At 41.0% G+C, this 25565-nt stretch overlaps 1 protein-coding gene across 4 annotated transcripts in view; it reads right to left on the bottom strand.

Annotated features, from left to right (window-relative positions):
• Positions 1-25565, bottom strand: part of DNAJC2 (DnaJ heat shock protein family (Hsp40) member C2) — a 44910-nt gene that overhangs the window by 17309 nt on the left and 2036 nt on the right. For 3 of the 4 annotated variants that reach the window (XM_066353905.1, XM_066353906.1, XM_066353907.1), the window contains exons 2-4: positions 24806-24996; positions 17621-17696; positions 4526-4624 (exon numbers count right to left, since the gene is read on the bottom strand). In XM_066353905.1, coding sequence (XP_066210002.1) covers positions 4526-4624; positions 17621-17696; positions 24806-24996 — 366 coding nt within the window. The remainder of the gene's footprint in view (positions 1-4525; positions 4625-17620; positions 17697-24805; positions 24997-25565) is intronic. The other variant, XM_066353908.1, reaches the window with a different exon arrangement.

The following is a 25565-nucleotide window of genomic DNA, read 5'->3' as shown; positions in this document are numbered from 1 at the left end:
AAGTATGACCAATGAACTTGGGGAAGAGTAAATAAACTTAGTGAAGTCTTCAACAAACAGATAGGAAACATAAAAATGGAGATAGAAAAAAAAGTCAGGAATGAAGGACACATTAACTGAAATGAAGAATACATTACAGGAAATCAACAGTAGAGCAGATGAAGCAGAGGATCAAATCAGCGATCTGAAATATAAGTAGAAAACACCCACAAACCCCCCCCCCCAAAATGAGGATAGTGTAAAAAAGTCTCTGGGACAACTTCAAGGATACCAATATTCACATCCTGGGGGTGCTGAAGAAAAAAGAGGGCAAGGAATTGAAAACTTATTTGAAAAAATAATGAAAACCTTTCCTAACCTTGTAAAGAAAATAGATATACAGGCCAGGAAGCACAGAGTCCCAAACAAGATGAACCCAGCGATACCCATATCAAGGTACATCATGATTAAAATGGCAAAGGTGAAAGACAAAGAAAATCTTAAAAGCAGCAACAGAAAAGCAGTTCGTTACCTACAAAGGAGACTGTCGGATGACTTCTCAAATGAAACTGAGTCAGAAGGGATTGGCACAAAATTTTCAAAGTGATAAAAAGCAAGAATCTACAACCAAGATTACCCAGCAGAACTATCATTTAGAATTGAAGGAGAGATAAAGAGCTTCCCAGGCAAGAAAAAGCTAAAGGAGTTCATAACCACCAAGCTAACATTACAAGAAGTGTTAAAGGGTCTTCTTTAAGAAGAAGGAAAAAAAAGATAAAAAATATGAATAATGATATGGCAATAAATACATATCTATCAATAATTACTTTAAAGGCATATTGACTAAATGCTTCAATCAAAAGACATACACAGGCCCTGACCAGTTGGCTCAGTGGTACAGCGTCAGCCCAGCATGTAGAAGTCTCGGGTTCAATTCCCGGCTGGAGCACACAGGAGAAGCACCCATCTGCTTCTCCACCCTTTGTCCTCTCCTCCCCCCTCCTCTCTCTCTTCTCCTCCCACAGCCAAGGCTCCATTGGAGCAAAGTTGGCCCGGGTGCTGAGGATGATACAGCCTCCACCTCAGGCGCTGGAATGGCTCCGGTTGCAACAGAGCAACAGCCCAGATGGGCAGAGCATCGCTCCCTAGTGGGCTTGCTGGGTGGATCCCGGTCAGGTGCATGTGGGAGTCTGTCTCTCTACCTCCCTGCTTCTCACTTGAGAAAAATACAATAAAAAATAAAAGACATACACACATGATGGCTGAATCGATAACAAAACATGACCTACATATCTACTGTCTACAAGAGAATCACTACAGACCAAAAGACACATAAAAAAAGTATTCCATGAAAATAGAAACAAATAAAACAAAAAACTTATGGTAACAATACTTAGATCAGACATAATAGACTTCAAAACAAAGGCTATACCAAGAGACAATGGAGAACCTAGCAATTTCACTTTTGGGTGTTTATCTGAAGAACCCCAAAACATTAAATTGAAAAGACATATCTATCCATATGTTCACTGCAACATTATTTACAATAGTCAAGATACGGAAGTAACCTAAGTGCCCATCAATAGATGCATGGAAAAAGAAGTCATGTATATATTCAATGGAATATGACTTGATCATAAAAAGAATAATGGACCTAGAGTTACTGTGCTGAGTGAACTAAAAGTCAAAGACAGACAAAATGCCATATGATTTCACTTATATGTGGAATTTAAAAAACAAATTAAACAAACAAGAATAGAAACAGACTCAGATACAAAGAACTTTTTGATGGTTGCAAGGTGGAAGGTGGGCTGGAGAACTGGGTGAAAAGGTGAAGGAATTGAGAAGTACAAATTGGTAGTTACAAAATGGTCATGGGGATGTAAAGTACAGCATAGGGAATGGGGTCAATAATATAATAACAGTGTATGGTGTCAGATGATTACTACATTTACAGAGTGACCACTTCGTAAATCATATAAATGTCTAATCTCTGGATAAATATTATTATTAGTTAAGTGTAATTGAAAAATAAAACTAATATAATATTGTATGTTAAATGTAACTTAAAAGTAAAAAATTATTAAAGATACTTGCCCTGGCTGGTTCACTCGGCAGATAAAGAGCATCAGCCGGGTGTGTGGACATCTTGGGTTCGATCTCCCGTCAGGGCACACTGGAGAACCGACCATCTGCTCCTCCTCCCTCCGTCCCCTATCTCTTTCTCTTCCCCCCTTGCAGCCAGTGCTCAACTGGTTTGAGCGCCAGCTCTGGGCACTGAGAATAGCTCCGCTAATTTGAACACTGGTCCCAGATGGGGATTGCTGGGTAGATCCCGGTCGGGGCACATGCAGGATTCTATCTATCTCCACTCCTCTCACTTAAAAAACAAAACAAAACTCATCCCTTAAGAAAACATGACTCTGAGGAAAAAGAAATTGCTAGCTAGAAAATTAACTGTACAATTCCAAGGCTATGAAAGATCAAAAGATCTTAGGTGTCCTGAGCATTATGTAAGAGTGGACCAATAAGAATGAGTTGAACAGGTGTGTATACGATTTCTCAAAATATCAGCATCTAGGCCTGACCTGTGGTGGCGCAGTGGATAAAGCGTCGACCTGGAATGCTGAGGCCGCCGGTTCGAAACCCTGGGCTTGCCTGGTCAAGGCACATATGGGAGTTGATGCTTCCAGCTCCTCCCCCCTTCTCTCTCTCTGTCTCTCTCTCCTCTCTCTCCCTCTCTCTCTGTCTCTCTCTCCTCTCTAAAAATGAATAAATAAAATAAAAAAATATATATCAGCATCGAAATGTAAAATCTCATTTAAGGAAACATTTAGAAATGGCAGCACCTATATTAATCTGCCTAACGAAGGTATGGCTATGCAGATAGCAATAAACAGTTGTGGGTTCTATTTTAGGATATAAACAACTTCTTGAGGTACATTAGCAAAACACCTGAGAAAAGTGAAGTCCAATAAAGTATCTGAAATTAAGAAAATCTTAGTATTCTCATCATTAGATGTAACACACGTGAACTGACCCAAGGATGAGCTTCTTGTAAGAATCACCTAGTGATCTTTGTAAAACACAGACTCAATCCCACAGGTCTGGGGCTAGGCCTGAGCTTCTGCACGTCCGACCAGCCTGCGAGGCACCGCTGATGCTGCTGGTTGGGAGAGCCTCATTCTGTGTAGTGAGGCTCTGGGGAAGATCACCAAAACTAACCAGATGTAAATAAAAATGTTTTCTAAATGTCATGATATAGTTAAATGAACTACAGCAGTGGTCCCCAACCCCCGGTCCATGGACCAGTACCGGTCCGTGGGCCATTTGGTACCGGTCGCAGAGAAAGAATAAATAACTTACATTATTTCCGTTTTATTTATATTTAAGTCTGAACGATGTTTTATTTTTTAAAAATGACCAGATTCTAGGCCCTGGCCGGTTGGCTCAGTGGTAGAGCGTCGGCCTGGCGTGCGGAAGTCCCGGGTTCGATTCCCGGCCAGGGCACACAGGAGAAGCGCCCACCTGCTTCTCCACCCCTCCCCCTCTCCTTCCTCTCTGTCTCTCTCTTCCCCTCCCGCAGCCGAGGCTCCATTGGAGCAAAGATGGCCCGGGCGCTGGGGATGGCTCCTTGGCCTCTGCCCCAGGTGCTAGAGTGGCTCTGGTCACGACAGAGCGACGCCCCGGAGGGGCAGAGCATCACCCCCTGGTGGGCGTGCCAGGTGGATCCCGGTCGGGCGCATGCGGGAGTCTGTCTGTCTATCCCCATTTCCAGCTTCAGAAAAAAAAAAAAAAAAGACCAGATTCCCTGTTACATCCGTCTAAGACTCACTCTTGACGCTTGTCTCAGTCACGTGATACATTTATCTGTCCCACCCTAAAGGCTGGTCCATGAAAATATTTTCTGACATTAAACCGATCCGTGGCCCAAAAAAGGTTGGGGACTACTGAACTACAGTATACATTGGACACTCAACTCCAGCAGTTAAAATCATCACTATTAGAAATTCTTGACTCTGCCTGACCTGCGATGGTGCAGTGGATAAGCATCGACCTGGAACATTGAGGTCACTGGTTTGAGGCTCTGGCTTCCCTGGTCAAGGCACATATGGGATTTGATGCTTCTTGCTCCTACCCCCTTCTCTTTTTCTCTCTGTCCTCTCTAAAATGAATAAAATCTTTTTTTTTTTTTTACAGGGACAGAGAGATGAGAAGCAATCAATCATCAGTTTCTCATTGCACATTGTGACACCTTAGTTGTTCATCGATTGCTTTCTCATATGTGCCTTGACCGTGGGCCTTCAGCAGACCGAGTAACCTCTTGCTCAAGCCAGCGACCTCGTGTCCAAGCTGGTGAGCTTTGCTCAAACCAGATGAGCCCATGCTCAAGCTGGCGACCTCAGGTCTCGAACCTGGGTCCTCCGCATCCCAGTCCAATGCTCTATCCACTGCACCACCGCCTGGTCAATATTTATTAAGATTTTAATAAAATCTTAAAACAAAAAGAAAAAAAGAAATTACTGACTGTAAAATATGTTCTTACCTTTAGTTATGCAAGTGAAATAGTCATTATCTCCTTCTTTTATTGGTTCACCAGCTGCTTTCCGTTTGTCTGGGTGATGCTTTAAAACCATTGCTTTATCTACAAAATAAGCCAGATAATTTGTTACTTTAGGCATCAAAACTAAAAATAAAGATGAGCTAACCAGACCATTTCTAAAATCATAATTTAAAAATACTTTTCCTATAATAAAAGCTTATTAAATATAGAAATTGCAGAGAAACAAAGAATTATTTTATTTATTTATTTTTTTAAAAAATTTATTTCGTTCTTTATTCAGTTTAGAGGAGAGACAGAGAGAGAAAGAGGAGGGGCAAGAAGCAGGAAGCATCAACTCCCACACATGCCTTGACCAGGCAAGCCTAGGGTTTTGAACCGGTGACCTCAGCATTCCAGGTCGACGCTTGATCCACTGCGCCACCACAGGTCAGGCAAGAATTATTTTAAGTAGCTGCCAAAATGCCAGCACCTAAGACGATTATTGTTAACCTTCTATGAGCCCGTGTAACTTTTAAGTCACATACTAATACATCCATATTTTATTAATTTATTAAATTTTTTTACCACAAGGTGTCATATACATCTTGTCTTCTTAGTAATCAATAACCTTTTTTTTTTTTGTATTTTTCTGAAGTGAGAAGCAGGGAGGCAGAAGAGACAGACTCCGCATGCATCTGACCAGGATCCACCGGCAAGCTCACTAGGGGTGATGCTCTGCCCATCTGGGCTATTGCTCCATTGCAGCCCGAGTCATTCTAGCACCTGAGGTGGAGGGCATGAAGCCGTCCTCAGAGCCCAGGCTAACTCTGGTCCAATGGAGCCTTGACTGAGGGAGGGGAAGAGAAAGATAGAGAGGCAGGAGGGGGGAAGGGTGGAGAAGCAGATGGGCACTTCTTCTGTGTGCCCTGGTCTAGAATCAAACCTAGGACTTCCAAAGGCCAGGCTGATGCTCTACCACTGAGCCAACCGGCCAGTGCAATCAATAACATTCTTGGTAGCGGTTATCAACTCTCACCTGAGATATCAAAGTAAATGCTTTTTTTTGCAAGCTGTAGATAGAGGCCATAGGAACCATCTTGTGCAACTGTCATATTTTTTTCTTCAGTTGGTGTTTGGTAAACAAGAAAAAGCCTATATAATAGCTCTTGGTTTGTATATCCATAACCTCTTGTTTGCATTTCAACAATCTTTTGTTATTTTCATATGATATAGCTTTGTGACTTTCAAGTCACAATGAGCTATAATGGTAGGGTTCAGTGTATTCGTGATAATGCTTATGTTTTCATTCTTTTTACTTTTATATATCAGAGACCTAAAATATAAATACAAAAGCCTACAAAAATAAAAGAGCAGTAAGAATAAGAAGTATTAGCAGTAATAGATCCGAAGATTCTTTATTAGACTTTGACTTAGACAAAGATCACCCAGTAATATTTACTGGACTAAGCATAAACATTACTGACAGCAACAGTGAATTTAGTGGTAAATCATCATCAGATGAGGAAAAATCAGAACCACAAAATATTTGTCAATCAGTATCCCACACAAAAAAATAGTTTTTATCATCCTTGGAAAAAAAGATTGTCTTTTTAAATTTTATTTATTTATTTTTAATTTGTTATTATTATTTTTTTTACAGAGACAGAGAGTCAGAGAGAGGGATAGACAGGAACGGAGACAGATGAGAAGCATCAATCATCAGCTTTTTGTTGCAACACCTTAGTTGTTCATTGATTGCTTTCTCATATGTGCCTTCACCGTGGGCCTTCAGCAGACCGAGTAACCCCTTGCTCGAGCCAGCGACCTTGGGTCCAAGCTGGTGAGCTTTTGTTCAAACCAGATGAGCCCACGCTCAAGCTGGCGACCTCGGGGTCTCGAACCTGGGTCCTCTGCATCCCAGTCTGACGCTCTATCCACTGTGCCACTGCCTGGTCAGGCAGAGATTGTCTTGAAGACCCCAAAGCACCCTACTCTCCCATGGCCTATTTCTGAAAATTATTTGATGATGAAATTATAAGTAATATAATTGACTATACAAATACATATGCACTGCAATGTGATCCAGCAAAACCCTTAAGTATTTCAGTTAATGTAATAGAACAATTCTTTGGTTGTTGCTTTTTTATGTCGATTTATGGGTTACCAAGATCTGAAATGTTTTGGAAATCAGAGACGACAGTGTCTGCTTTTATACACACAAGTGCAAACGTTGTAAGCTGTTGTTACTTCAAAGTTACAAAACATATTCATTATAATAAAATTATTGAAACTGCTGAATTCATTGTTGATTTGGATTTATAGTCTGATATTTTTTTATTTCTTGTTACATAAATATTTTTATATTCATGAAAAAATTTAGCCCATAGAGGGTTAACATTTTAGTTTATTTCTATACAGACTTCTTTTTCCTTAAGCACATGCTTTAAAAATTTCAGGTGTAATCAATCATATCATACATACCAATTTATATTGTCTTTTTTCTTTTTTTAGCAAGAGAGAGGAGAACAAGAAAAAGGAGAGAGAAGATAGAGGAGAAGGAAAGGAGAGGAGAGAAGAGGGAGGTGAGAGATAATAGAGAGAGGAGACAAGAGAAAGAGGAGAGGGGGAGAGAGGGGGAGAGAGGAGAAGGGAGAGAGGGAGGAGGAAGGAGGGAGGAGAGGGGAGAGGAAAGAGGAGACAGAGAAGAGAGAAAGGAGAGGAGAAAGTGGAGAGAAAGGGGAGGAGAAAGGAGATGGGAGAGAAAGGGGAGAGAGAGGGGAGAGAAGTGAGAGGTGATAGAGAGAGGTAATAAGAGAGGTGAAAGAGAGAGGAAAGACAGGAAGGGAGAGAGATGAGAAGCATCAATTTGTAGTCACGGCATTTTAGTTGTTCACAGCTTGCTTCTCATATGTGCCTTGACCAGGCACGTATGAGAAGCAGCAACCCCTTGCTCAAACCAGCGACCTTGGGCTCAAGCAATCAACCTTTGGGCTCAAACCAGTGACCATGAGATCATGGCGATGATCCCACACTAACGCCAGTGACCCCAGGCTTAAGCAAGCTGGTGACTCCACACACAAGCTGGCAAGCCTGCACTCAAACCAGCGACCTCAGGATTCCAGGTCAACACTCTATCCACTGTACCACCACCAGTCAAGCTATTCTGTCTTTTTCTCTTATTTTCAACCTAATATTACAGCATTTGCATTTTCCATGTTGTTATAGATTTTTAAAATCTCTTAAATGATTGCTAGTTCTTGGTACAGCATTTCAAGTAGATTTACCATAACTTATTTAATCATCTACTGTTTAATATTCAGATTGCTTAAAATTTAAATATATTTTTAATATTATAAAGAAATACCATTTTAATCATTTTGTAGTGAAGTATTTTTCCATATTTAAGATGCTTTCTTCTTAGGATATATTCACAGAAGTGAAATTAGTGATTGAAAATGTAGGAACAAAAAAAAAAAAAAGAAAGAAAAGAAAATGTAGGAACAAGTTCCCTTCTGAAGTTTTACCACTTCATAACCCTATGTGAATATCCTTTCCAGCACAGCCTCATCAGCACTGGATGTAATTATGTGAAACTATCATCATCACTTGTGCTCAACAATTCTTTTTGTTTCTTGCACTCTTCCTTGTGGAGGAAGAAGTTGTCAGTTTTTCTTCTGAGTCTGTGTGAGTCACTTCACAATGGCTAGTTGCTAACATCTATTGAACATGCATGATTTATCAGCTAAACCCTATGAGGAGAGTACTATTATTTTCTCCATTTAACAGATGAGGTAAATGAGGCACAGAGAGATTAAGTAACCAACCATTGCAACCTGTCCCAAGTCCTGGCCCTACTGGGCTCCACCCCAGCGGCCTGACCCTCAGCCTGGGCTTGTATGCTGCCTCAAGTCCCTCATGTTTGAAGCTAGTGCTTTCCCAGCTGCTGGAACTAAACTTACATTTTTCAAAACCATTCAGTCATTTTTATTTATATTTACTGATCATTCCTTCATAATTTCTTCCAGTATTTATGACTTTCATTCTCCAAAAACTTGATATATGTTTTTAACTTAATAGTTCGTATGGCTGAATTGAAAAATTTTAAATATTCTTTAAATCTTTTTGGAATTTTAATACAGTCAAGCAATTTCTAAACTCATTTTTCAAAGTCCTAATCCCATATAATAATCCTTCCCTTCTCCATTGATTTATGATGCCTCACAGTAAATTTTACCAGGGTTTGTTCTGATTACTTATCCTTGCCCCAGGATTTGCTTTAAAATGACCACAATTAATTCCAAAATCTGGTATTATTTTTGCATACTTTTCCTGCATCTAACCACTGGAGCAACTCTCTTTGGTTTTCTAGGTAGATACACACACACACACACACATACATATATATATATATATATATATATATATATATATATATATATATATATATATATATCTACAAAAAAGACATGTCTTCTCTTCATTCCAATACTTCTCTCTCTTATTTAATATCTAATTCATTGACCCACACCCACAACATAGTATAAAAAATAATGAGCAGGTAAGCTTTCCCCTAGACTTTAATGGTAATATCACCCATGCCACATGGTTAAGTTTGTTGGCTATGGGTTGGAAATATTTCTTAAAGTAGGGAATTAATTGCATTTCTTTCCCATGTTCTACTTATCAAAAATGAATAAATGGATCTCTACTTAGGAAATCACAAAATATTATGTAAGTTATAAATAGATTTAGCTATATTAATATACTTCCTAAGTTGGATTCCTGAGAGAACGCCTACTTGTTAATTGGCACAATTCTCTCTTTTTAAAAAAAGATTTTATTTATTGATATTACGGGGGGGGGGGGTGTAGTGAGAAGTATCAACTCATAGTTGCTTCACCTTAGTTGTTCATCGCTGGCTTGTTGCCTGTTATGTACCATGACTGGCCAAGCTCAGGGCCTTGAACCAGCGACCTCAGCATTCCCGGTTGACACTATCCACTGCACCACCACAGGCCAGGCTTGGGCATAATTCTTTTAGTAAAGTATTGTTAAATTCAGTTTGCTATTATTTTAAATGGAATCTTTCTTTTTCTACTTTTTTTTTTGTATGATATGCCATGGGTGAGAGTTGTAGTTTTTTAAAGCTCTCTTCACTAGGTTTTAAAATTTATTAATTATTATTTTTAAGACTTTAACTTTAGGTTTACAGCAAAATAGGTGCAGAGATTTTCTGTGCCTCCATACATGCATAGCCTCTCCCCATGCCCCCATTACCATCACCACCAGAACAGTCTGTCTGTTACAATGGATGAATCTATACTGATGCATCATAATCACTCAAAGTCCATAGCTGACATCACGATTCACACTTCTTTTTTTTTTTTTGTATTTTTTTGAAGTTGGAAACGGAGGCAGTCAGACAGACTCCCGCATGCGCCCGACTGGGTTCCACCCGGCATGCCCACCAGGGGGCGATGCTCCACCCATCTGGGTCATTGCTCTGTTGCATCCAGAGCCATTCTATTAATAGTGCCTGAGGCAGAGGCCACAGAGCCATCCTCAGCGCCTGGGCCATCTTTGCTCCAATGGAGCCTTGGCTGCGGGAGGGGAAGAGAGAGACAGAGAGGAAGGAGAGGGGGAGGGGTGGAGAAGCAGATGGGCACTTCTCCTGTGTGCCCTGGCCGGAAATCGAACCCGGGACTCCTGCATGCCAGGCTGACGCTCTACCACTGAGCCAACTGGCCAGGGCCACGATTCACATTCTATGTGTTTGGACAAATGCACAATTATATGTATCCATTTATTATAACATTATAGAGTATTTTCTTTTTTTTTTTAACTTTTTTTTTAAATTTTTATTTATTTATTCATTTTAGAGGAGAGAGAGAGAGATTGAGAGAGAGAGAGAGAGAATGGGGGAGGAGCAGGAAGCTTCAACTCCCATATGTGCCTTGACTGGGCAAGCCCAGGGTTTTGAACCGGCAACCTCAGCATTCCAGGTCAACGCTTTATCCATTGCGCCACCACAGGTCAGGCTATAGAGTATTTTCACTGCCCTAAAAATCCTGTGCTCTGCCTATTCAACCCTCCGTACTCCTGGCAACCATGATCTTTTATTGTCTTCACAGTTTTTTTCTGTGACAGGTTTTCAATCTAGGAGTGTATCAACTTCACAAGAAGCTGTTCCAGACAGCCTATGTCCAGCATGAGAACTTTCAATCCTTCAGACATCTGACATTCACCTAAGAAATCACCAGAGCCTAAAAACATATTTTAGGATATAATTCTTTTCTAACTTTTGAATTTTCTTCCTCAATTTTAAAAAAATTAGTTTTATCAAACATCAAATGTATTAAATTTTATAGTGTTCTTGGTTTAAAATATCCTTTATAATGATTTTCTTTCTGTGTTTCACTTTGTGTTTTCTTCTTATAAATCCATGTGGATACTGTTTGTCACTTGTAGTTTCCTCCTCCATTTTTCTTGGTCATATCTTTTTAAACATTTGAATTGAACACCGGTTTTATTTTTCCCACTTTTAAAAAAGTAAAAGTAATTTAAGGCAATGAACTTATTTATAGTAGAGCTCTAGTTGCCATCTCTTAAGTTTTGATAGGCAGTGATTGTATTTCCACAAGAAGAATCTATTAATACAATTTTTATATCTGGCTAGGTCCAAAAGAATATACATATACTCAGTCTGACCAGGCGGTGGCGCAGTAGATAGAGCACTGACCTGTGATATGGAGGATCCAGGTTCAAAACCCCAAGGTTGCCGACTTGAGCATAGGCTCACCAGCTTGAGCCCAAGGTCGCTGGCCTGAGCAAGGGTTCACTCATTCTACTACAGCCCCCTGGTCAAGGCACATATGAGAAAGCAATGAACAACCAAGGTGCCACAATGAAGAATTGATGCTTCACATCTCTCTCCCTTCCTGTTTGTCTGTCTCTCCCCTCCCTCCTCTCTTTCTCTCTCTCTCTCTCGATCTCTCGCCAAAAAAAAGAAAAAAAGAAAAAAGAAAAAAAAAAAGAATATATATATATATATATTCAGTTTTCTAAGTACTGACTTTGGGGTTTGTTTAATTACGTCTATTTTATTGAATTGAGATAAAATTTACACAGAATAAAGTTCATTTTAAGTACAGTTTTCCCAACACATCTTCAGGGATGTTCCGGGACCTCCCTTCTCCCCCACCCCCCAAACCAAAATCCAAGGATGCTCAAGTCCCTATATACAATGGCATAGTATTTGCATATCCTCCCATATAAACTATCCCTAGATTACTTACAATATTTAATACAATGCAGATTCTATGTAAATAGTTGTTACACTGCATCATTTAAGGAAAAATAAGAAACAAGTCTGTACCTGTTCAGCACAGATGCACCCACTGTGGGCTTAACTACATAGACTAAGTCAGCAACAAGGCTGTCCTCTGCTTTACTGTTTCCTCATTATGCCAGCCTTTGTAATTCTACATTCTGCGTTCATGTTTTCAGGTTTTGTTTCTAGGCAAGTCTATTTATTTCTCCCTAATCTCTTTCTGAATTCCTACACTGCCCCCAATGCAGTGTCTTCACAGCTTACTGACATGCAGTAGATATTTAAGTTTTCTTTTGAACCTTTAGACAAAGTCCGAGAGAGAGATGATGTCTCAGTGTTTTGTTGGATGGCCTCCTCTTATGCTGCACAATTTTTCTCTTGATTATTCTGCCTAATTATCTTTAGTTGTTTGTGTACATTAGGGAGCCCTGAAACTGTCCTATACTCTCTCCCTGAGCAGACAAAAGATGTTACCTGGAATTAAAAATAAGGTAAAAGAGGCCCTGGCTGGTGGCTCAGTGGCCGGAGTGTTGGTCTGGTGTATGGACATCACGGGTTCGATTCCCAGTCAGGGTACACAGGAGAAGCAAGTACCTGTCCCTCTCCCTACCGCCTCTCCCCGTACACCACCCCCTTCATTTCCCACAACCAGTGGTTCAATTGGTTTGAGCAGGGCCCCGGGTGCTGAGGATAGCTCAGTACCTGAGCACTGGCCCCAGATGGGGTTGCTGGGTGGACCCCGGCTGGGGCACCTGTGAGAATCTGTCTCACTTTTTCTCCTCTCACTTAAAAAAAAAAAGGGTATAAAAAACCAAGAAGATGGTTGGTTTGAAAAAGAAACAAAGGCAATTGGGAAGGAGCTGTTACAACTTTGCTGAAATATTAAAGAGTTTTTTTCCTCCTTTCCCTCAACCAAAGATAGTTTCTGAGGTGTTCTGATGGTACATTAGCAAAGGGGCTTTTTACTGTACATTCATACTATAATAATTAACAAATCTCTAAATATGACTTTTGAATTTTTTATTTTTTTTTAAAAGATTTTATTTATTCATTTTTTTAGAGAAGGGGGGAGAGAGAGGAGAGGGAGGAGCAGGAAGCATCAACTTCCATATGTGCCTTGACCGGGCAAGCCCAGGGCTTCGAACCGGCGACCTCTGCACTCTAGGTCGAGGCTTTATCCACTGCGCCACCACATGACTTTTGATTTTAAAGAAGCTTGATATGAAAGTTTTCAGTTTCAAATATCAGAAATATTTTAAGCTAAAATTTTTAGTTCAGAAAATTCAAATTACCAAAGACTATTTCCATTCAAAGAGTATCAAACCTACCTGCATCATTTACCAATGTGGCAATTTTATTTCAAGAATAAAATTATATAAGCACTTGAAATACCACCTTTAGTATTCAAGTACTTTCTTTTAACCGATCATTCAACACTTTTTTTTTTTTTTTTTTTTTTTACTGAGAGGGAGGCAGAGACAGACTCCCGCATGTGCCTGACCAGAATCCACCCAGCAAGCCCATTAGGGGGCGACACTCTGCGCATCTGTGGCCGTTCCTCTGTTGCTCAGAACTGAGTCATTTTTTAACCACCTGAGGCCCAGGCCACAGAGCCACCCTGAGTGCCCGAGGCCAACATGCTCGAACCAATCGAGCCATGGCTGTGGGAGAAGTGTGTGGAAGGGGGGTGGAGAAGCAGATGGTTGCTTCTCCCGTGCCCTGACTGGGAATCAAACCCGGGACATCTACAGTGTGTCCGTAAAGTCATGTTGCACTTTTGACTGGTCACAGGAAAGCAACAAAAGACGATAGAAATGTGAAATCTGCACCAAATAAAAGGAAAACTCTCCCAGTTTCATACCTATTCAGTGCAGTTCGATGTGGGCTCACGCACAGATTTTTTAGGGCTCCTTAGGTAGCTATCCCGTATAGCCTCTACAGACTCATCACTGACTGATGGCCTACCAGAATGGGGTTTCTCCACCAAACTGCTGGTTTCCTTCAACTGCTTATCACACCGAGTAATGTTATTCCTATGTGGTGGCGCTTCGTTATAAACGCGCTGATATTCATGTTGTACTTTGGTCATGGATTCGAATTTAGCGAGCCACAGAACACACTGAACTTTCCTCTGTACCGTCCACATCTCGACTGGCATGGCCGTGGGCTGCTCCGCTGTATACATGGTGTTACATCATCATCTGCACATGCGCACATGCTGCCACATCATCCTACAGAAACTGGGAGGGTTTTCCTTTTATTTGGTGCAGATTTCACATTTCTATCATCTTTTGTTGCTTTCCTATGACCGGTCAAAAGTGCACCATGGCCTGACCAGGCGGTGGTGCAGTGGATAGAGCATAAGACTGGGATGTGGAAGACCCAGGTTCGAGACCCCGACGTCACCAGCTTGAGGGCGGGCTTATCTGGTTTGAGTAAGGAGTTACTCAGTCTGCTTGCTGAAGGCTCGTGGTCAAGGCACATATGAGAAAGCAATCAATGAACAACTAAGGTGTCACAACGAAAGGCTGATGATTGATGCTTCTCATCTCTCTCCATTCCTATCTATCCCTCTCTCTGACTCTCTCTCTGTCTCTGTAAAAAAATAAAAAATAAAATTAAAAATAAAATTAAAAAAAAGTGCACCATGACTTTACGGACACACTGTACACACTGGGCTGATGCTCTCCCACTGAACCAACCAGCCAGGGCCCCATTATTTAACTTTTACCATTCAGTTATCATTCAGATTTTCTAGTCATTTATTCTTTTTAGAAATGGAGAGAATGAAAAAAGGACCACTAACTTTATTCACCTTTAACCAACTTCCTAATTTTCATTATAGCAATTCAAAATACATTAAACAACAATAAATTCATTCATGTTTGGAAAGAGCTACAAGCACTCTAAGGTCCTAAAATGCTATGAGTCTTACATTTTTATTAGGTTTGTTTGTACCAATAATTACAGATCTGAAAACACTAAGTTGGCATTTGTACTTCTGGAAAAGATTTTAGAAAGTAGTAAATAGCAACTATTTTATAGTGACAGAGGTAAGAGAACAAGTTTCTTCTGCAAAAACAATAAAAACATTCAATAAGAGAGTAAATTATAATTCCACTTAATGTTAATAATCTGTGCACTAGGGTTATAAGACTGTTGGCTACAGAATAAAAAGATGTATATTATGCCATTAAGAAGAGCGAACTTAACAGAAGCAAATGAACATTTCTTTTACAATTTATTATACATTTTTTATCTTCAGAGAAAAATAATTCCTTCACCTAAAAATACCAACTATTTTCATACTTCTAAATCACATCTAGAATCAAGACACATTTGGTATTTGTATGCTATTCTTTCATATAGCAAGACTGCAAATACTTTTCCATGGCAAATAAATATTCCTGGTATTTATGTACTTTACATTGATTATTCATATGCATTAACATATGATTAGTCTAAAATCATGCTAGCTCTTGAAGAAACCCAATAATAGGTCTAAAATAATCTCATAAGTTCCTTTACCTTGTTAGATATATTTGCTGTGATTTCCATTGATAGAGAAAATTTTGAAGTTATCAACTATACTTCGTCTCGAGCAACTGAGACAGACAGGCAGATAAGAGAGAGACGAGAAGCATCAACTTGTAGTTGTAGCACTTTAGCTGTTCATTGACTGCCTTCTCATACATGCTTTAACAGGGGGTGGTGGGTTCCCACTGGGCCAGTGACCCCTTGCTCAAGCCTGCGACCCTGGGCTTCAAGCCAGTGATCTTTGGGCTCAAGCCAGCGACCATGGGATCATGTCTATGATCCCATGCTCAAGCAGCGACCCTGTGCTCAAGCTGGTGACCTCGGGGTTTTGAACCTGGGTCTTCAGTGTCCCAGGTTACAATCTATCCATTGTGCCACCACCTGGTCAGGCTCAACTAGTATTTCTTAACACAAGATAGGACTTATTTAGCCATCATCCTCTGAGTATAATACTTTCTCATCTTAACTGGACTCGAATTCCTATTCCTTTTCCCCAATGCCACAATCTTCCGTACTCTGACCTCAATATACATTCTCTAGAGTGGAGGGTACAAAATTCTTCTAAGGGCCTGACCAGCCCAGGCGGTGGCGCAGTGGATAGAGCGTCGGACTGGGATGTGGAGGACCCAGGTTCAAGACCTTGAGGTCGCCAGCTTGAGTGCGGGCTCATCTGGCTTGAGCAAAGCTCATCAGCTTGGACCCAAGGTCTCTGGCTAGAGCAAGGGGTTACTCGGTCTGCTGAAGGCCCAAGGTGAAGGCACATATAAGAAAGCAATCAATGAACAACTAAGCTGTCGCAATAAAAAACTAATGATTGATGCTTCTCATCTCTCTCTATTCCTGTCTGTCTGTCCCTATCTATCCCTCTCTCTGTCTCTGTAAAAAAAACAACAACAAAAAAAAAAAACAAAAACAAAAAAACAAAATTCTTCTAAGGGAAAACACAGAAAACTAATCACCTTCACCTACCTCTTTCATAAAACTTTATTAATTAGATCAGGGGTCTCAAACTCAACTCAGCATGTGGGCCGCAGAGCAAGATCACAGCCCTTTGGCGGGCCGCACTAGGTCTACAAAAGGCAACTGTTACGCAACACTTTTCAGTGTCACAAAACGACCAGAAACTGTAGTTCGCATCACAACTGCTGTTAACTAAGCTAATATCTAGCTAGGATGCTAGAGAAATGAAAAATACAAGTAGGCCCCTAGGCTTACTTAATTTTATCCAAAATATTTTGAACTTCGTGGATTAGTCTGCGGGCCGCATAAAATTGTTCGGCGGGCCGCATGCGGCCCACGGGCTGCGAGTTTGAGACCCCTTGAATTAGATGAACTGAGTGCTGTATAGGGAATTATATCAACAGGAATGCAAAGGACAGGAGATTTAGAAACACTAAGGGAATAGTGTTCCCAGCAATAACCGCCCCCCAAATTTTTAACCTTGTCAATTAAAATAATAATGAAGCATCGGATAACTCTTTCTTGGACAAATGACAAAGGGTGGTATCAAAAAAGGTGTGATCGCCTGACCAGGCGGTGGCGCAGTGGATAGAGTGTTGGACCGGGAAGACCCAGGTTCAAGATCCCGAGGTCGCCAGCTTGAGCGCAGGCTCATCTGGTTTGAGCAAAAGCTCACCAGCTTGAACCCAAGGACGCTGGTTCAAGCAAGGGGTTACTCGGTCTGCTATAGCTTCACGGTCAAGGCACGTATGAGAAAGCAATCAATGAACAACTAAGGTGTCGCAATGAAAAACTGATGATTGATGCTTCTCATCTCTCTCCATTCCTGTCTGTCCCTATCTATCCCTCTCTCTGACTCTCTCTCTCTGTATAAAAAAAAAAAGCAAAAAAGCTGTGATCTAAGACCACAGAATAACATAAAAAACCCTAAGTAACAAGGCAGATTCTACTAAATACATAGGCCATCCTTCTAAAGAAAGATGAAATATGTTTTTAAAGCTTGCCATTGGAAGAATATTCTTTGTCCTGTCACAAACACACACACCTACCATCCTGATTTCTTATTCCTAATGAGAAAGTCCACAGGAGACTGCTTTTTTTCCTGGTTCTGAAGGTAAAGGAGAGTGTGGTTATGAACTGTTATGACCACATGACACACACTGTTAAATCTAGAGTTATGGCTATAAACCATGATCCTGCATTTATGTTTTCAAAAGGATAACATTTCAGATACCAGATACCTGACTATTTCAAAATAATGAAATACTTACGTGCTGCTTTGATCTGTCTTTGTGTAGCTTTGTATCTTACATGGCCAAGTCCAAGTACTGCATAATGATCTTGGTTCTGATAAAACACAAAAGGGAGTCAAGTTTGAAATGCAGCAATATACCCTATCCCTTGTGTTTTGGGACCCCAAAAACAGTTCTTCCCAAAGTGATGCCTCCAAGGCTGTGAGGGAGATCTGGCTGTGACATCTGTCACCTCACTGATCGCCAGGGCTGATTTGGCTGAGGTACCTGGTTAGGCAGGTGTCCCCTTCCTCCCCGACTGCTCCAGGTGCATCTCTCCCAAAGCTGCGCACTCGGTTGGAGAGGATAACCTTCCCCATTAGAGGAGAGGTACTTTTTTGGTCAAAGGTACATGAGTAGCTGAGCTCCCCTGCTAGAATCTCTAAACAAGCTCCCAAGTGATGAGAGATTCTGTATAAAATGGGTTCTGTGGCCTGACCAGGCAGTGGTGCAGTGGACAAAGCATTGGACTGAGATGCAGAGGACCCAGGTTTGAAACTCCGAGGTCACCGGCTTGAGTGTGGGATCATAGACATGACCCCATGGTCGCTGGCTTGAACCCAAGGTTGCTGCTGGCTTGAGCCCAAGGTTCTTGGCTTGAGTAAGGGGTCACTCACTCCACTGTAGCCTCCCCACCCCAGCATCAAGGCACACATGAGAAAGCAATCAATGAACAACTAAGAAGCAGCAACGAAGGATTGATGCTTCTCATCTCTCTTCCTTCCTGTCTGTCTGTCCCTATCCGTTCCTCTTTCTCTCTTTTAAAAAAAGGGTTCTGTGGTCATTTGTTTGGTAAATGCAGACTCTTGTTATAGCCGTCTTGATGATGTGAATACACATAAGGCCCATAATGGCTCTGAGAAGTTCTGCAATTAAGAAAAAGAACAAGCAAGTAAACAGGAACTTGTAAAACCCAGCATCTTCCAAACTTACTTGATCCTAGAGCCCTTTTTTCTCTTAAACCCTATTTATATCCTATGGCCATCCAAAATTAAAGGAAAATTTCAGAACTGAAGGAAGCATTACAGCAGCCCTGGTCGGCTGGATCAGGGTAGTGATAGGACGAAACTAGGAGCCATGTGGAACAAAAAGGGTAAGTTAATGGAAATTTCGAGAAACTTCTCATGATAGAACTACCTGCTTTCATCTTTACTTTGGTTAACATCACTGTAAATTTAAGAGTTGAGGTAGCAGCTGCAGGGAAGGCTCCTAAAGGAACTCAGATGGTATATGTAGTACTGGAGAATGAGTGGGAAAGCAGGGGAGTTGAGAACATAAAATATGGAAGAAAAAAGTCAATAGGGCTGACTGGTTACCCTTTAAATTCAGGATTGCAAACTTCATAGGGTTGGCTCCTTTATTATGCCTGGCAACCAAACTTTGTTCCAGTTGGTTCACCTTTCCAGTACTAAGATTACTATTACATACCTTCTGTCCTCTCGTCTTTCTTCAAACCTTACAGATCCTTCTCCACCCTCTCATCAACGGCTTGCCTCCTGCTTAACTAAAAAATTTAAATTACCCTACTCCAATTCTAGCATCTTTCTACCACCCTATCTGTATGCATATATTGTTTCCCTTTCCCTGAATTCACAATTGAGAGTTTTTCCTACCAAGATGAATTACTCCACCTTTCACCTTGGTGCTGAAGTTCACCTCCGAGTCTCCTTCAATACTAGCAGCTTTCAGTTATCTCCTAAATGTCAACTGGATTAGTTTCATCAGATAATTTCATCTATTATCTTTCATATTTTTTTATTTAAACATTTTTTAATGTTTATTTTATTTATTTTAGAGAGAGGGAAAGGGAGAGAAAGAGAGACAGAGACAGGAACATCAATCTGCTCCTATATGTGACCTGAATCGGAGATGAAACCGGCGACCTCTGTGCTTCAGGCCAAGGCTCTAACCACCCAAGCTGTCCAGCCAGGGCTCTTCTTTTTTTAAAAAAAACCTTCCATGACCCCTTTTCCAGCTCCTATCCCATTTCTACGCTGCCTATCAAAGTCAAACCTCTTGAAGAAGCTGTCCCCTGCAGCATTTTCAAACCACTCCACTCTGGTTCTGCTCTGTCCACTTCCACCCCAGGCGCTACAAAGCTGCCCTTGTCAATATCAATTTCCATGTACCAAATCCAAAATCACGCATCTGCCTTCACTTGACTTAAACTCCCAATGGCAGCACAGCTGAGTCTTCTTGAAACATTATCTTCCTTTAGTTTCTGTAAATCCAGTTTTTTCCCACCTTCAAGTAGCTTTGTAAGCCACTTTTACTGTTTTCTCAATGACCTGAAAAGCTCAGTTCTGAGGTTTCTTCTGTTCTCTATACTTTGATCCTAGTGACCTGATCGAATGCCAGGGTTGGACTATGTTAAGACCCTGTAAATGCTCCTGACTCTCTAATCCACTCAAGCACAGACTCCTCCAGAACTCTACAGGCACAGACACCTCTGGACTGTCACTCTGCTTTGGTCACGCACTTCCAAACACCCGTGGTGCTTCAGTTCACTGAAGAGGCCGTGCTCTTTCCCCCAGGGCCTCGCGCTCGTCTCCCTTTGAGGCAGTCTTCCTCCCCTCCTCACGTGGCTGCCACCTTCTCAGCCTTCAGTCTCAGCTGAAATGTCATCACCCTGTATAAGAGAGACAACCTTCTCTCCCTGCCTCTGCTCCTTTTCCCCCCCACTGAAGTATTTAAAAATTATCAGTGGCTTTCCACTGAGGACCGTTACTTCTGACCTCCTCCCCCTCTCTGCCTCGTCCACTCTGTTCCAGCCACTTGCCTTCTTTCCGCCTCAGCACAAGTTCTCTGCCTGGAATGCTCTCTCCTCGATCTCTGCACATCATCCAGGTTTAATCTTAAATGTCAGCTCCATAGGCCTTTCCCACCTAAGGCAGTTATCTGGACACTATCGCGTCACCCTGTTCTTTTCCCAGCACTTAGTGGCCATATTCTTGATTAAGTTTACTATCTGTTTCCTTGCTAGAATATGAGGTTTGTGGGAGCAGTGATACTGGCTCGTTCAGCACAGCATCCTCAGCACCTAGGGCAGGGTCTGACACACACAGCTGGCGTTTCATCCCTATTTGCTGAATGAAACAATTAAATGAGTGTATAAACCCGCTACTTGCTCTGATATCACCTACTTTTTTCTACACCAAAGAACTTCGCCATTCTTTCTTCCTTTTCTCTACTGTAGATTGCAACATTCCCCAATTCTATGTCCTCCTGACCCTTTCCCTGAAGTTACTATTTACTCTCATTTTCTTTACAACCCAGCTTTAAAAGACAGTATTTTACACTTAGGTCTCTATTACATCACCTCCTAATAACTCTTCAACCCACTGCAATTTCTTGCCATCCCAAAGATTTCACTAGAACTGCCTTCAATGTACTCATCTAAATTTCATTTGTCAAACCCACTGGCTCTTTATCATTATTTATGTTAAGTGATGGACCTATCTCCAAAGCAGTGACATTGGTGATTGTTTTCTGTCTTGTGACTTCCTCCTCCTTTAATTTTTGAAGAGAATAGTGCCTGATAAACCTTCTTGAATAAATGTCTTCTTCTGTTTTCTTTCTACTTTTTACTCTTCTTAGTATCCTTTGCTGTTTCTCCTCCTCTGACCACCCCTTAAATATCTATCAATGCTCCTCAATGTTTAGTTCTTTCCTTTTAAAATTGATGATGATGGTAGAAGAAATTAACTCATACTTCCTGGCTAATTTTACTTTTCTAAGTTCTTTATACATACACCTTACCTCTTTTAATACCCACGGAAGAGACAGGAACACTTATTATCTGCTATTGGTTTTGAATTTATCATGTGCCCAAGCACTAAGCTAAGTGCTTTATATGCACCATTCATTCCTCCTCACTCTAATCCTCTGAGCTATCAGCAGTATCATTGTACCAATAAGGGAAATGAGGTGCTGAGACATCAGGTAACTTTCCAAAGGGCCCTGTACACTAAATGCATAGAACCAGATTTGAATTCAGACATTCTAATTCCAAAGTACATATATTTAAGTATTATACTAGTGTCTACTTAAGCAATATAATATCTATATCTATATTCTTCTTGGCTGATACCATTTAGTGTTTCATAGCCTCTACTACCACTTATGTGCCAATGACTTGCAAATGTTTTTGGCTCTAACTTCTTTCCAGAGTCACAGACCAATTTCTAACCATCTACTAGAAAACTTCACCAGTATGTTACTCCTAGAACCTCAATTCTGACATCGCCCAACTTGAACACAAACACCACATTCCCCACAAACTTCCTTTTCCTGCTTCTACGTCCTGCCTCTAGAGATCACACTCTAGAGCAGTGGTCCCCAAATCCCGGGCCGCAGACCAGTACTGGTCCATGGGCCATTTGGTACCTGTCCCAGAGAAAGAATATATAACTTACATTATTTCCATTTTACTTATATTTAAGTCTGAACAATATTTTATTTTTTAAAAATGACCAGATTCCCTCCGTTACATCCGTCTAAGACTCACTCTTGACGCTTGTCTTGGTCACGTGATACATCTATCAGTCCCACCCTAAAGGCTGGTCCGTGAAAATATTTTCTGACATTAAACCAGTCTGTGGCCCCCAAAAAGATTAGGGACCACTGCTCTAGAGCAGTGATTTTCAACCTTTTTTGAGCCGCGGCACATTTTTTACATTTACAAAATCCTGGGGCACACCACCTACCAAAATGACACAAAATGACACTCTGTTAGAATTTATTTAAAGTTTAAATAAATTACATTTATTTTAAAAAAGTTAAATAAAAAAGGATAACCCCCTCATATATACAGTCCCACATAACATCCCCTCATATACAGTCCCACGTAACATCCCTCATATATACAGTCCCACGTAACATCCCCTTATAAATACAGTCCCATGTAACATCCCCTCATATACAGTCCCACATAACCTCATATATACAGTCCCATGTAACCCCTCATATATACAGTCCCGCTAATAGATACTGGAGCTTTCATCAAGGTTGTGGGTTCAAATCAATTTGGCAAATACTCTATATAGAGACTGGACAAAATCAATTTTAGAAAATGTTGGGTACTTGTGTAACATCATAAGTCCTCAGAGCATCTCTACTGTCAGATTGAGAAGTTTGCTTTCTAGGTAAGGATTCTGATAAATACTAGAGTTCTCCCTGAGGTTGTGGGTTCAAATCCCATGGTCAGCTGGGTGCAGGGGCCTTGGTTCTGTCTGTTTTGATGGTGTATATAGAGATTTGAGCTCTTTAAGATGACCCTTCAGGAGGCCGTATACAATATAGATAACATTGTGATGCACTGTATATCACCCTCTGTGGGGGCCTCTTTTAAAAAGAAAAAGGTCAAATATCTATATACACCATCAGGATAGACATAACCAGCTGAGGCTGAGGCTTCATCTAGTGGTGGCACATTTACCTCCAGTCCTGACCAGGATTAGAAATGAGGACCATGGGGAGGAGTAGCAGCTTCAACTACTCGCCGCAGCCACACAATGACAAGTGCATGGCAGCTCGAGCGGGGACCTTCCTGGGTGTGGATGAGAGGCGACCTACTATTGGTTCATCGCTAGTGGTCGAGATGAATCCTAGAAGGTGATTGGTCAGTGAGCGTTCCCTGTGCCTCCACTCTTCCTGTTGCTGATAGCCGGAGGGATTGTGAGGGGAACGTTTATGTTCAGATGGAGGCAGCTGGCTGGATAAATAGCCCCCACGGGCTGCGTAGTTTGGGGACCCATGTTTAATTTCCCCGCGGCACACTGGTTGAAAAACACTGCTCTAGATCAGGGGTCCCCAAACTACGGCCCGCGGGCCACATGCGGCCCCCGGAGGCCATTTATCCGGCCCCCGTCGCACTTCCGGAAGGGGCACCTCTTTCATTGGTGGTCAGTGAGAGGAGCATATTGACCATCTCATTAGCCAAAAGCAGGCCCATAGTTCCCATTGAAATACTGGTCAGTTTGTTGATTTAAATTTACTTGTTCTTTATTTTAAATATTGTATTTGTTCCCATTTTGTTTTTTTACTTTAAAATAAGATACGTGTAGTGTGCACAGGGATTTGTTCATAGTTTTTTTTATAGTCCGGCCCTCCAACAATCTGAGGAACAGCGAACTGGCCCCGTGTAAAAAGTTTGGGGACCCCTGCTCTAGAGGATACTCAACCCAAATGCTCAGAGGTCTTTTGAATCCATTCCCTTCTCTTGTGACACCAGCCAGGATCACCAAAGTCCCTCAAGACTACCTCCCCTCAAAATTTGTGCCTTCTTTCTCCAAATCCAGTCACCAATTTAGTTCAAGCATCAAAGATTCACTTGAAGGCTTCGATTACTGCATTAGGCCTATACTGGCAAACGACTATATTCACTTCCCCTCCAGGCCTGCTCTCCCTTTCCAAGCAATTTTGAGAATTACTTTTATAAAATTAGCTTAGAAACTTTTAATGACTTCCTACTGCCCCCAAAATAAAATGTGAATTTTTGCCTTAGCACGGCATAAAAAAGGACACTAGAGCCTGACTTGTGGTGGCGCAGTGGGATAAAGCGTCGACCCGACCTGGAATGCTGAGGTCGCCGGTTCGAAACCCTGGGCTTGCTCGGTCAAGGCACATATGGGAGTTGATGCTTCCTGCTCCTCCCCTTTCTCTCTCTCTCTCTCTCTCTCTCTCTCTCTCCCACCCCTCTAAAAATAAATAAATAAAAATAAAAAAATAAAAAATAAAAAAAAGGACACTAGAGTTTGTTATAGAGTGTTTCAGAATTTCTCACCACCGTCTCTCAAGTACCCTACTTTAGTCTTCACTAATCCCCAAAAAGGTGGTGCCTATGCTTTTACTCCACTGTATCTCTGCATAACTATTCCCTCTGCATAGAACACATCTTCTCCTTTCTCTGCTTCACAAACTACCTCTCATCCTTTTAAGATCAACTCAAAGATGATCTTCTCTGTAAGACCTTCCTAGACTTCTCCAGTAGAGACTGTATCCTATGGCTAGTACTAGCCCACTCAAGGCTTAATAAACAGGTACTCAGTTATAGTCATCCTGCTGAAGTATATTAAAACATGGTTTATTAATGGAAAACTCGTGAGAAAACTGCCCGTGTCTAACAAAGCATCTGATTGAACAAAAGATTCAGATTTTAAATACCTTCCAGTCCTTGGGATCAAGTGTTTTCAGCATGGGAAATTCTTCTAACTGCAGTTCTTCATCTTCGGACTCCTCTGACAACTCTTTCTTATCCTCCAGTTCCTGAAAAGAGGCAGAAGCATTTCTGTTTCTCCTCTTAACAAAAGCTTCAAACCATCTTCCCACAGGTTCAACTTGACAGAGTGTTGAGGCTGTGATTGAAAGTGTTAAGAGAGGCTTCAATGTATTGCATGGAAAAAATCTGTTTTGAGGCAATAAATAAGATCAAAGTAGTAATAGCATTATCAGAATATAATTTTAAAATCATCAACTAAGAAAATGGCTGCAGTAATCCATTTAACATGAGGCTTAGCAATAAATAATCATTTACTAGTATTTGCAGAGTATTCAATCAACTTCTTCAAATTAGCTGACAAAACAAAACATTCATCAATGTCAACAATAATTCAATACTTTTCTAGGGATATGAGAGGAAGGGAAGGAATAGTAAGAAATGCTGCAAATTGGTTTACTTTTAGACCACTAGTTGTTATAAAGCAATAAATAATTATAATTGTACAGAGCTAGCCACATCAAAAACAAACAAAAATATGCTTTTAAAAACACCTAAAACATCTTAATTATTAAAATCTTGGATTCAAATAGCTTTAAAAGATTTTAAGATTCACCAGGAGTGATTTGTTCTGAAAGACAATTTTCAGCAGCTAATGAGGACCTGCTAACACAGCTGTGCCACAGTGGAGGAAACAGCTCTGGGACC

This window comes from Saccopteryx leptura, chromosome 12 (assembly GCF_036850995.1).
Source record: "Saccopteryx leptura isolate mSacLep1 chromosome 12, mSacLep1_pri_phased_curated, whole genome shotgun sequence".
In the NCBI taxonomy this organism is placed as follows: Eukaryota; Metazoa; Chordata; class Mammalia; order Chiroptera; family Emballonuridae; genus Saccopteryx; species Saccopteryx leptura.
Note: the sequence above shows the minus strand (reverse complement) of the source record. Positions and strands in the feature narration are given on the sequence as shown.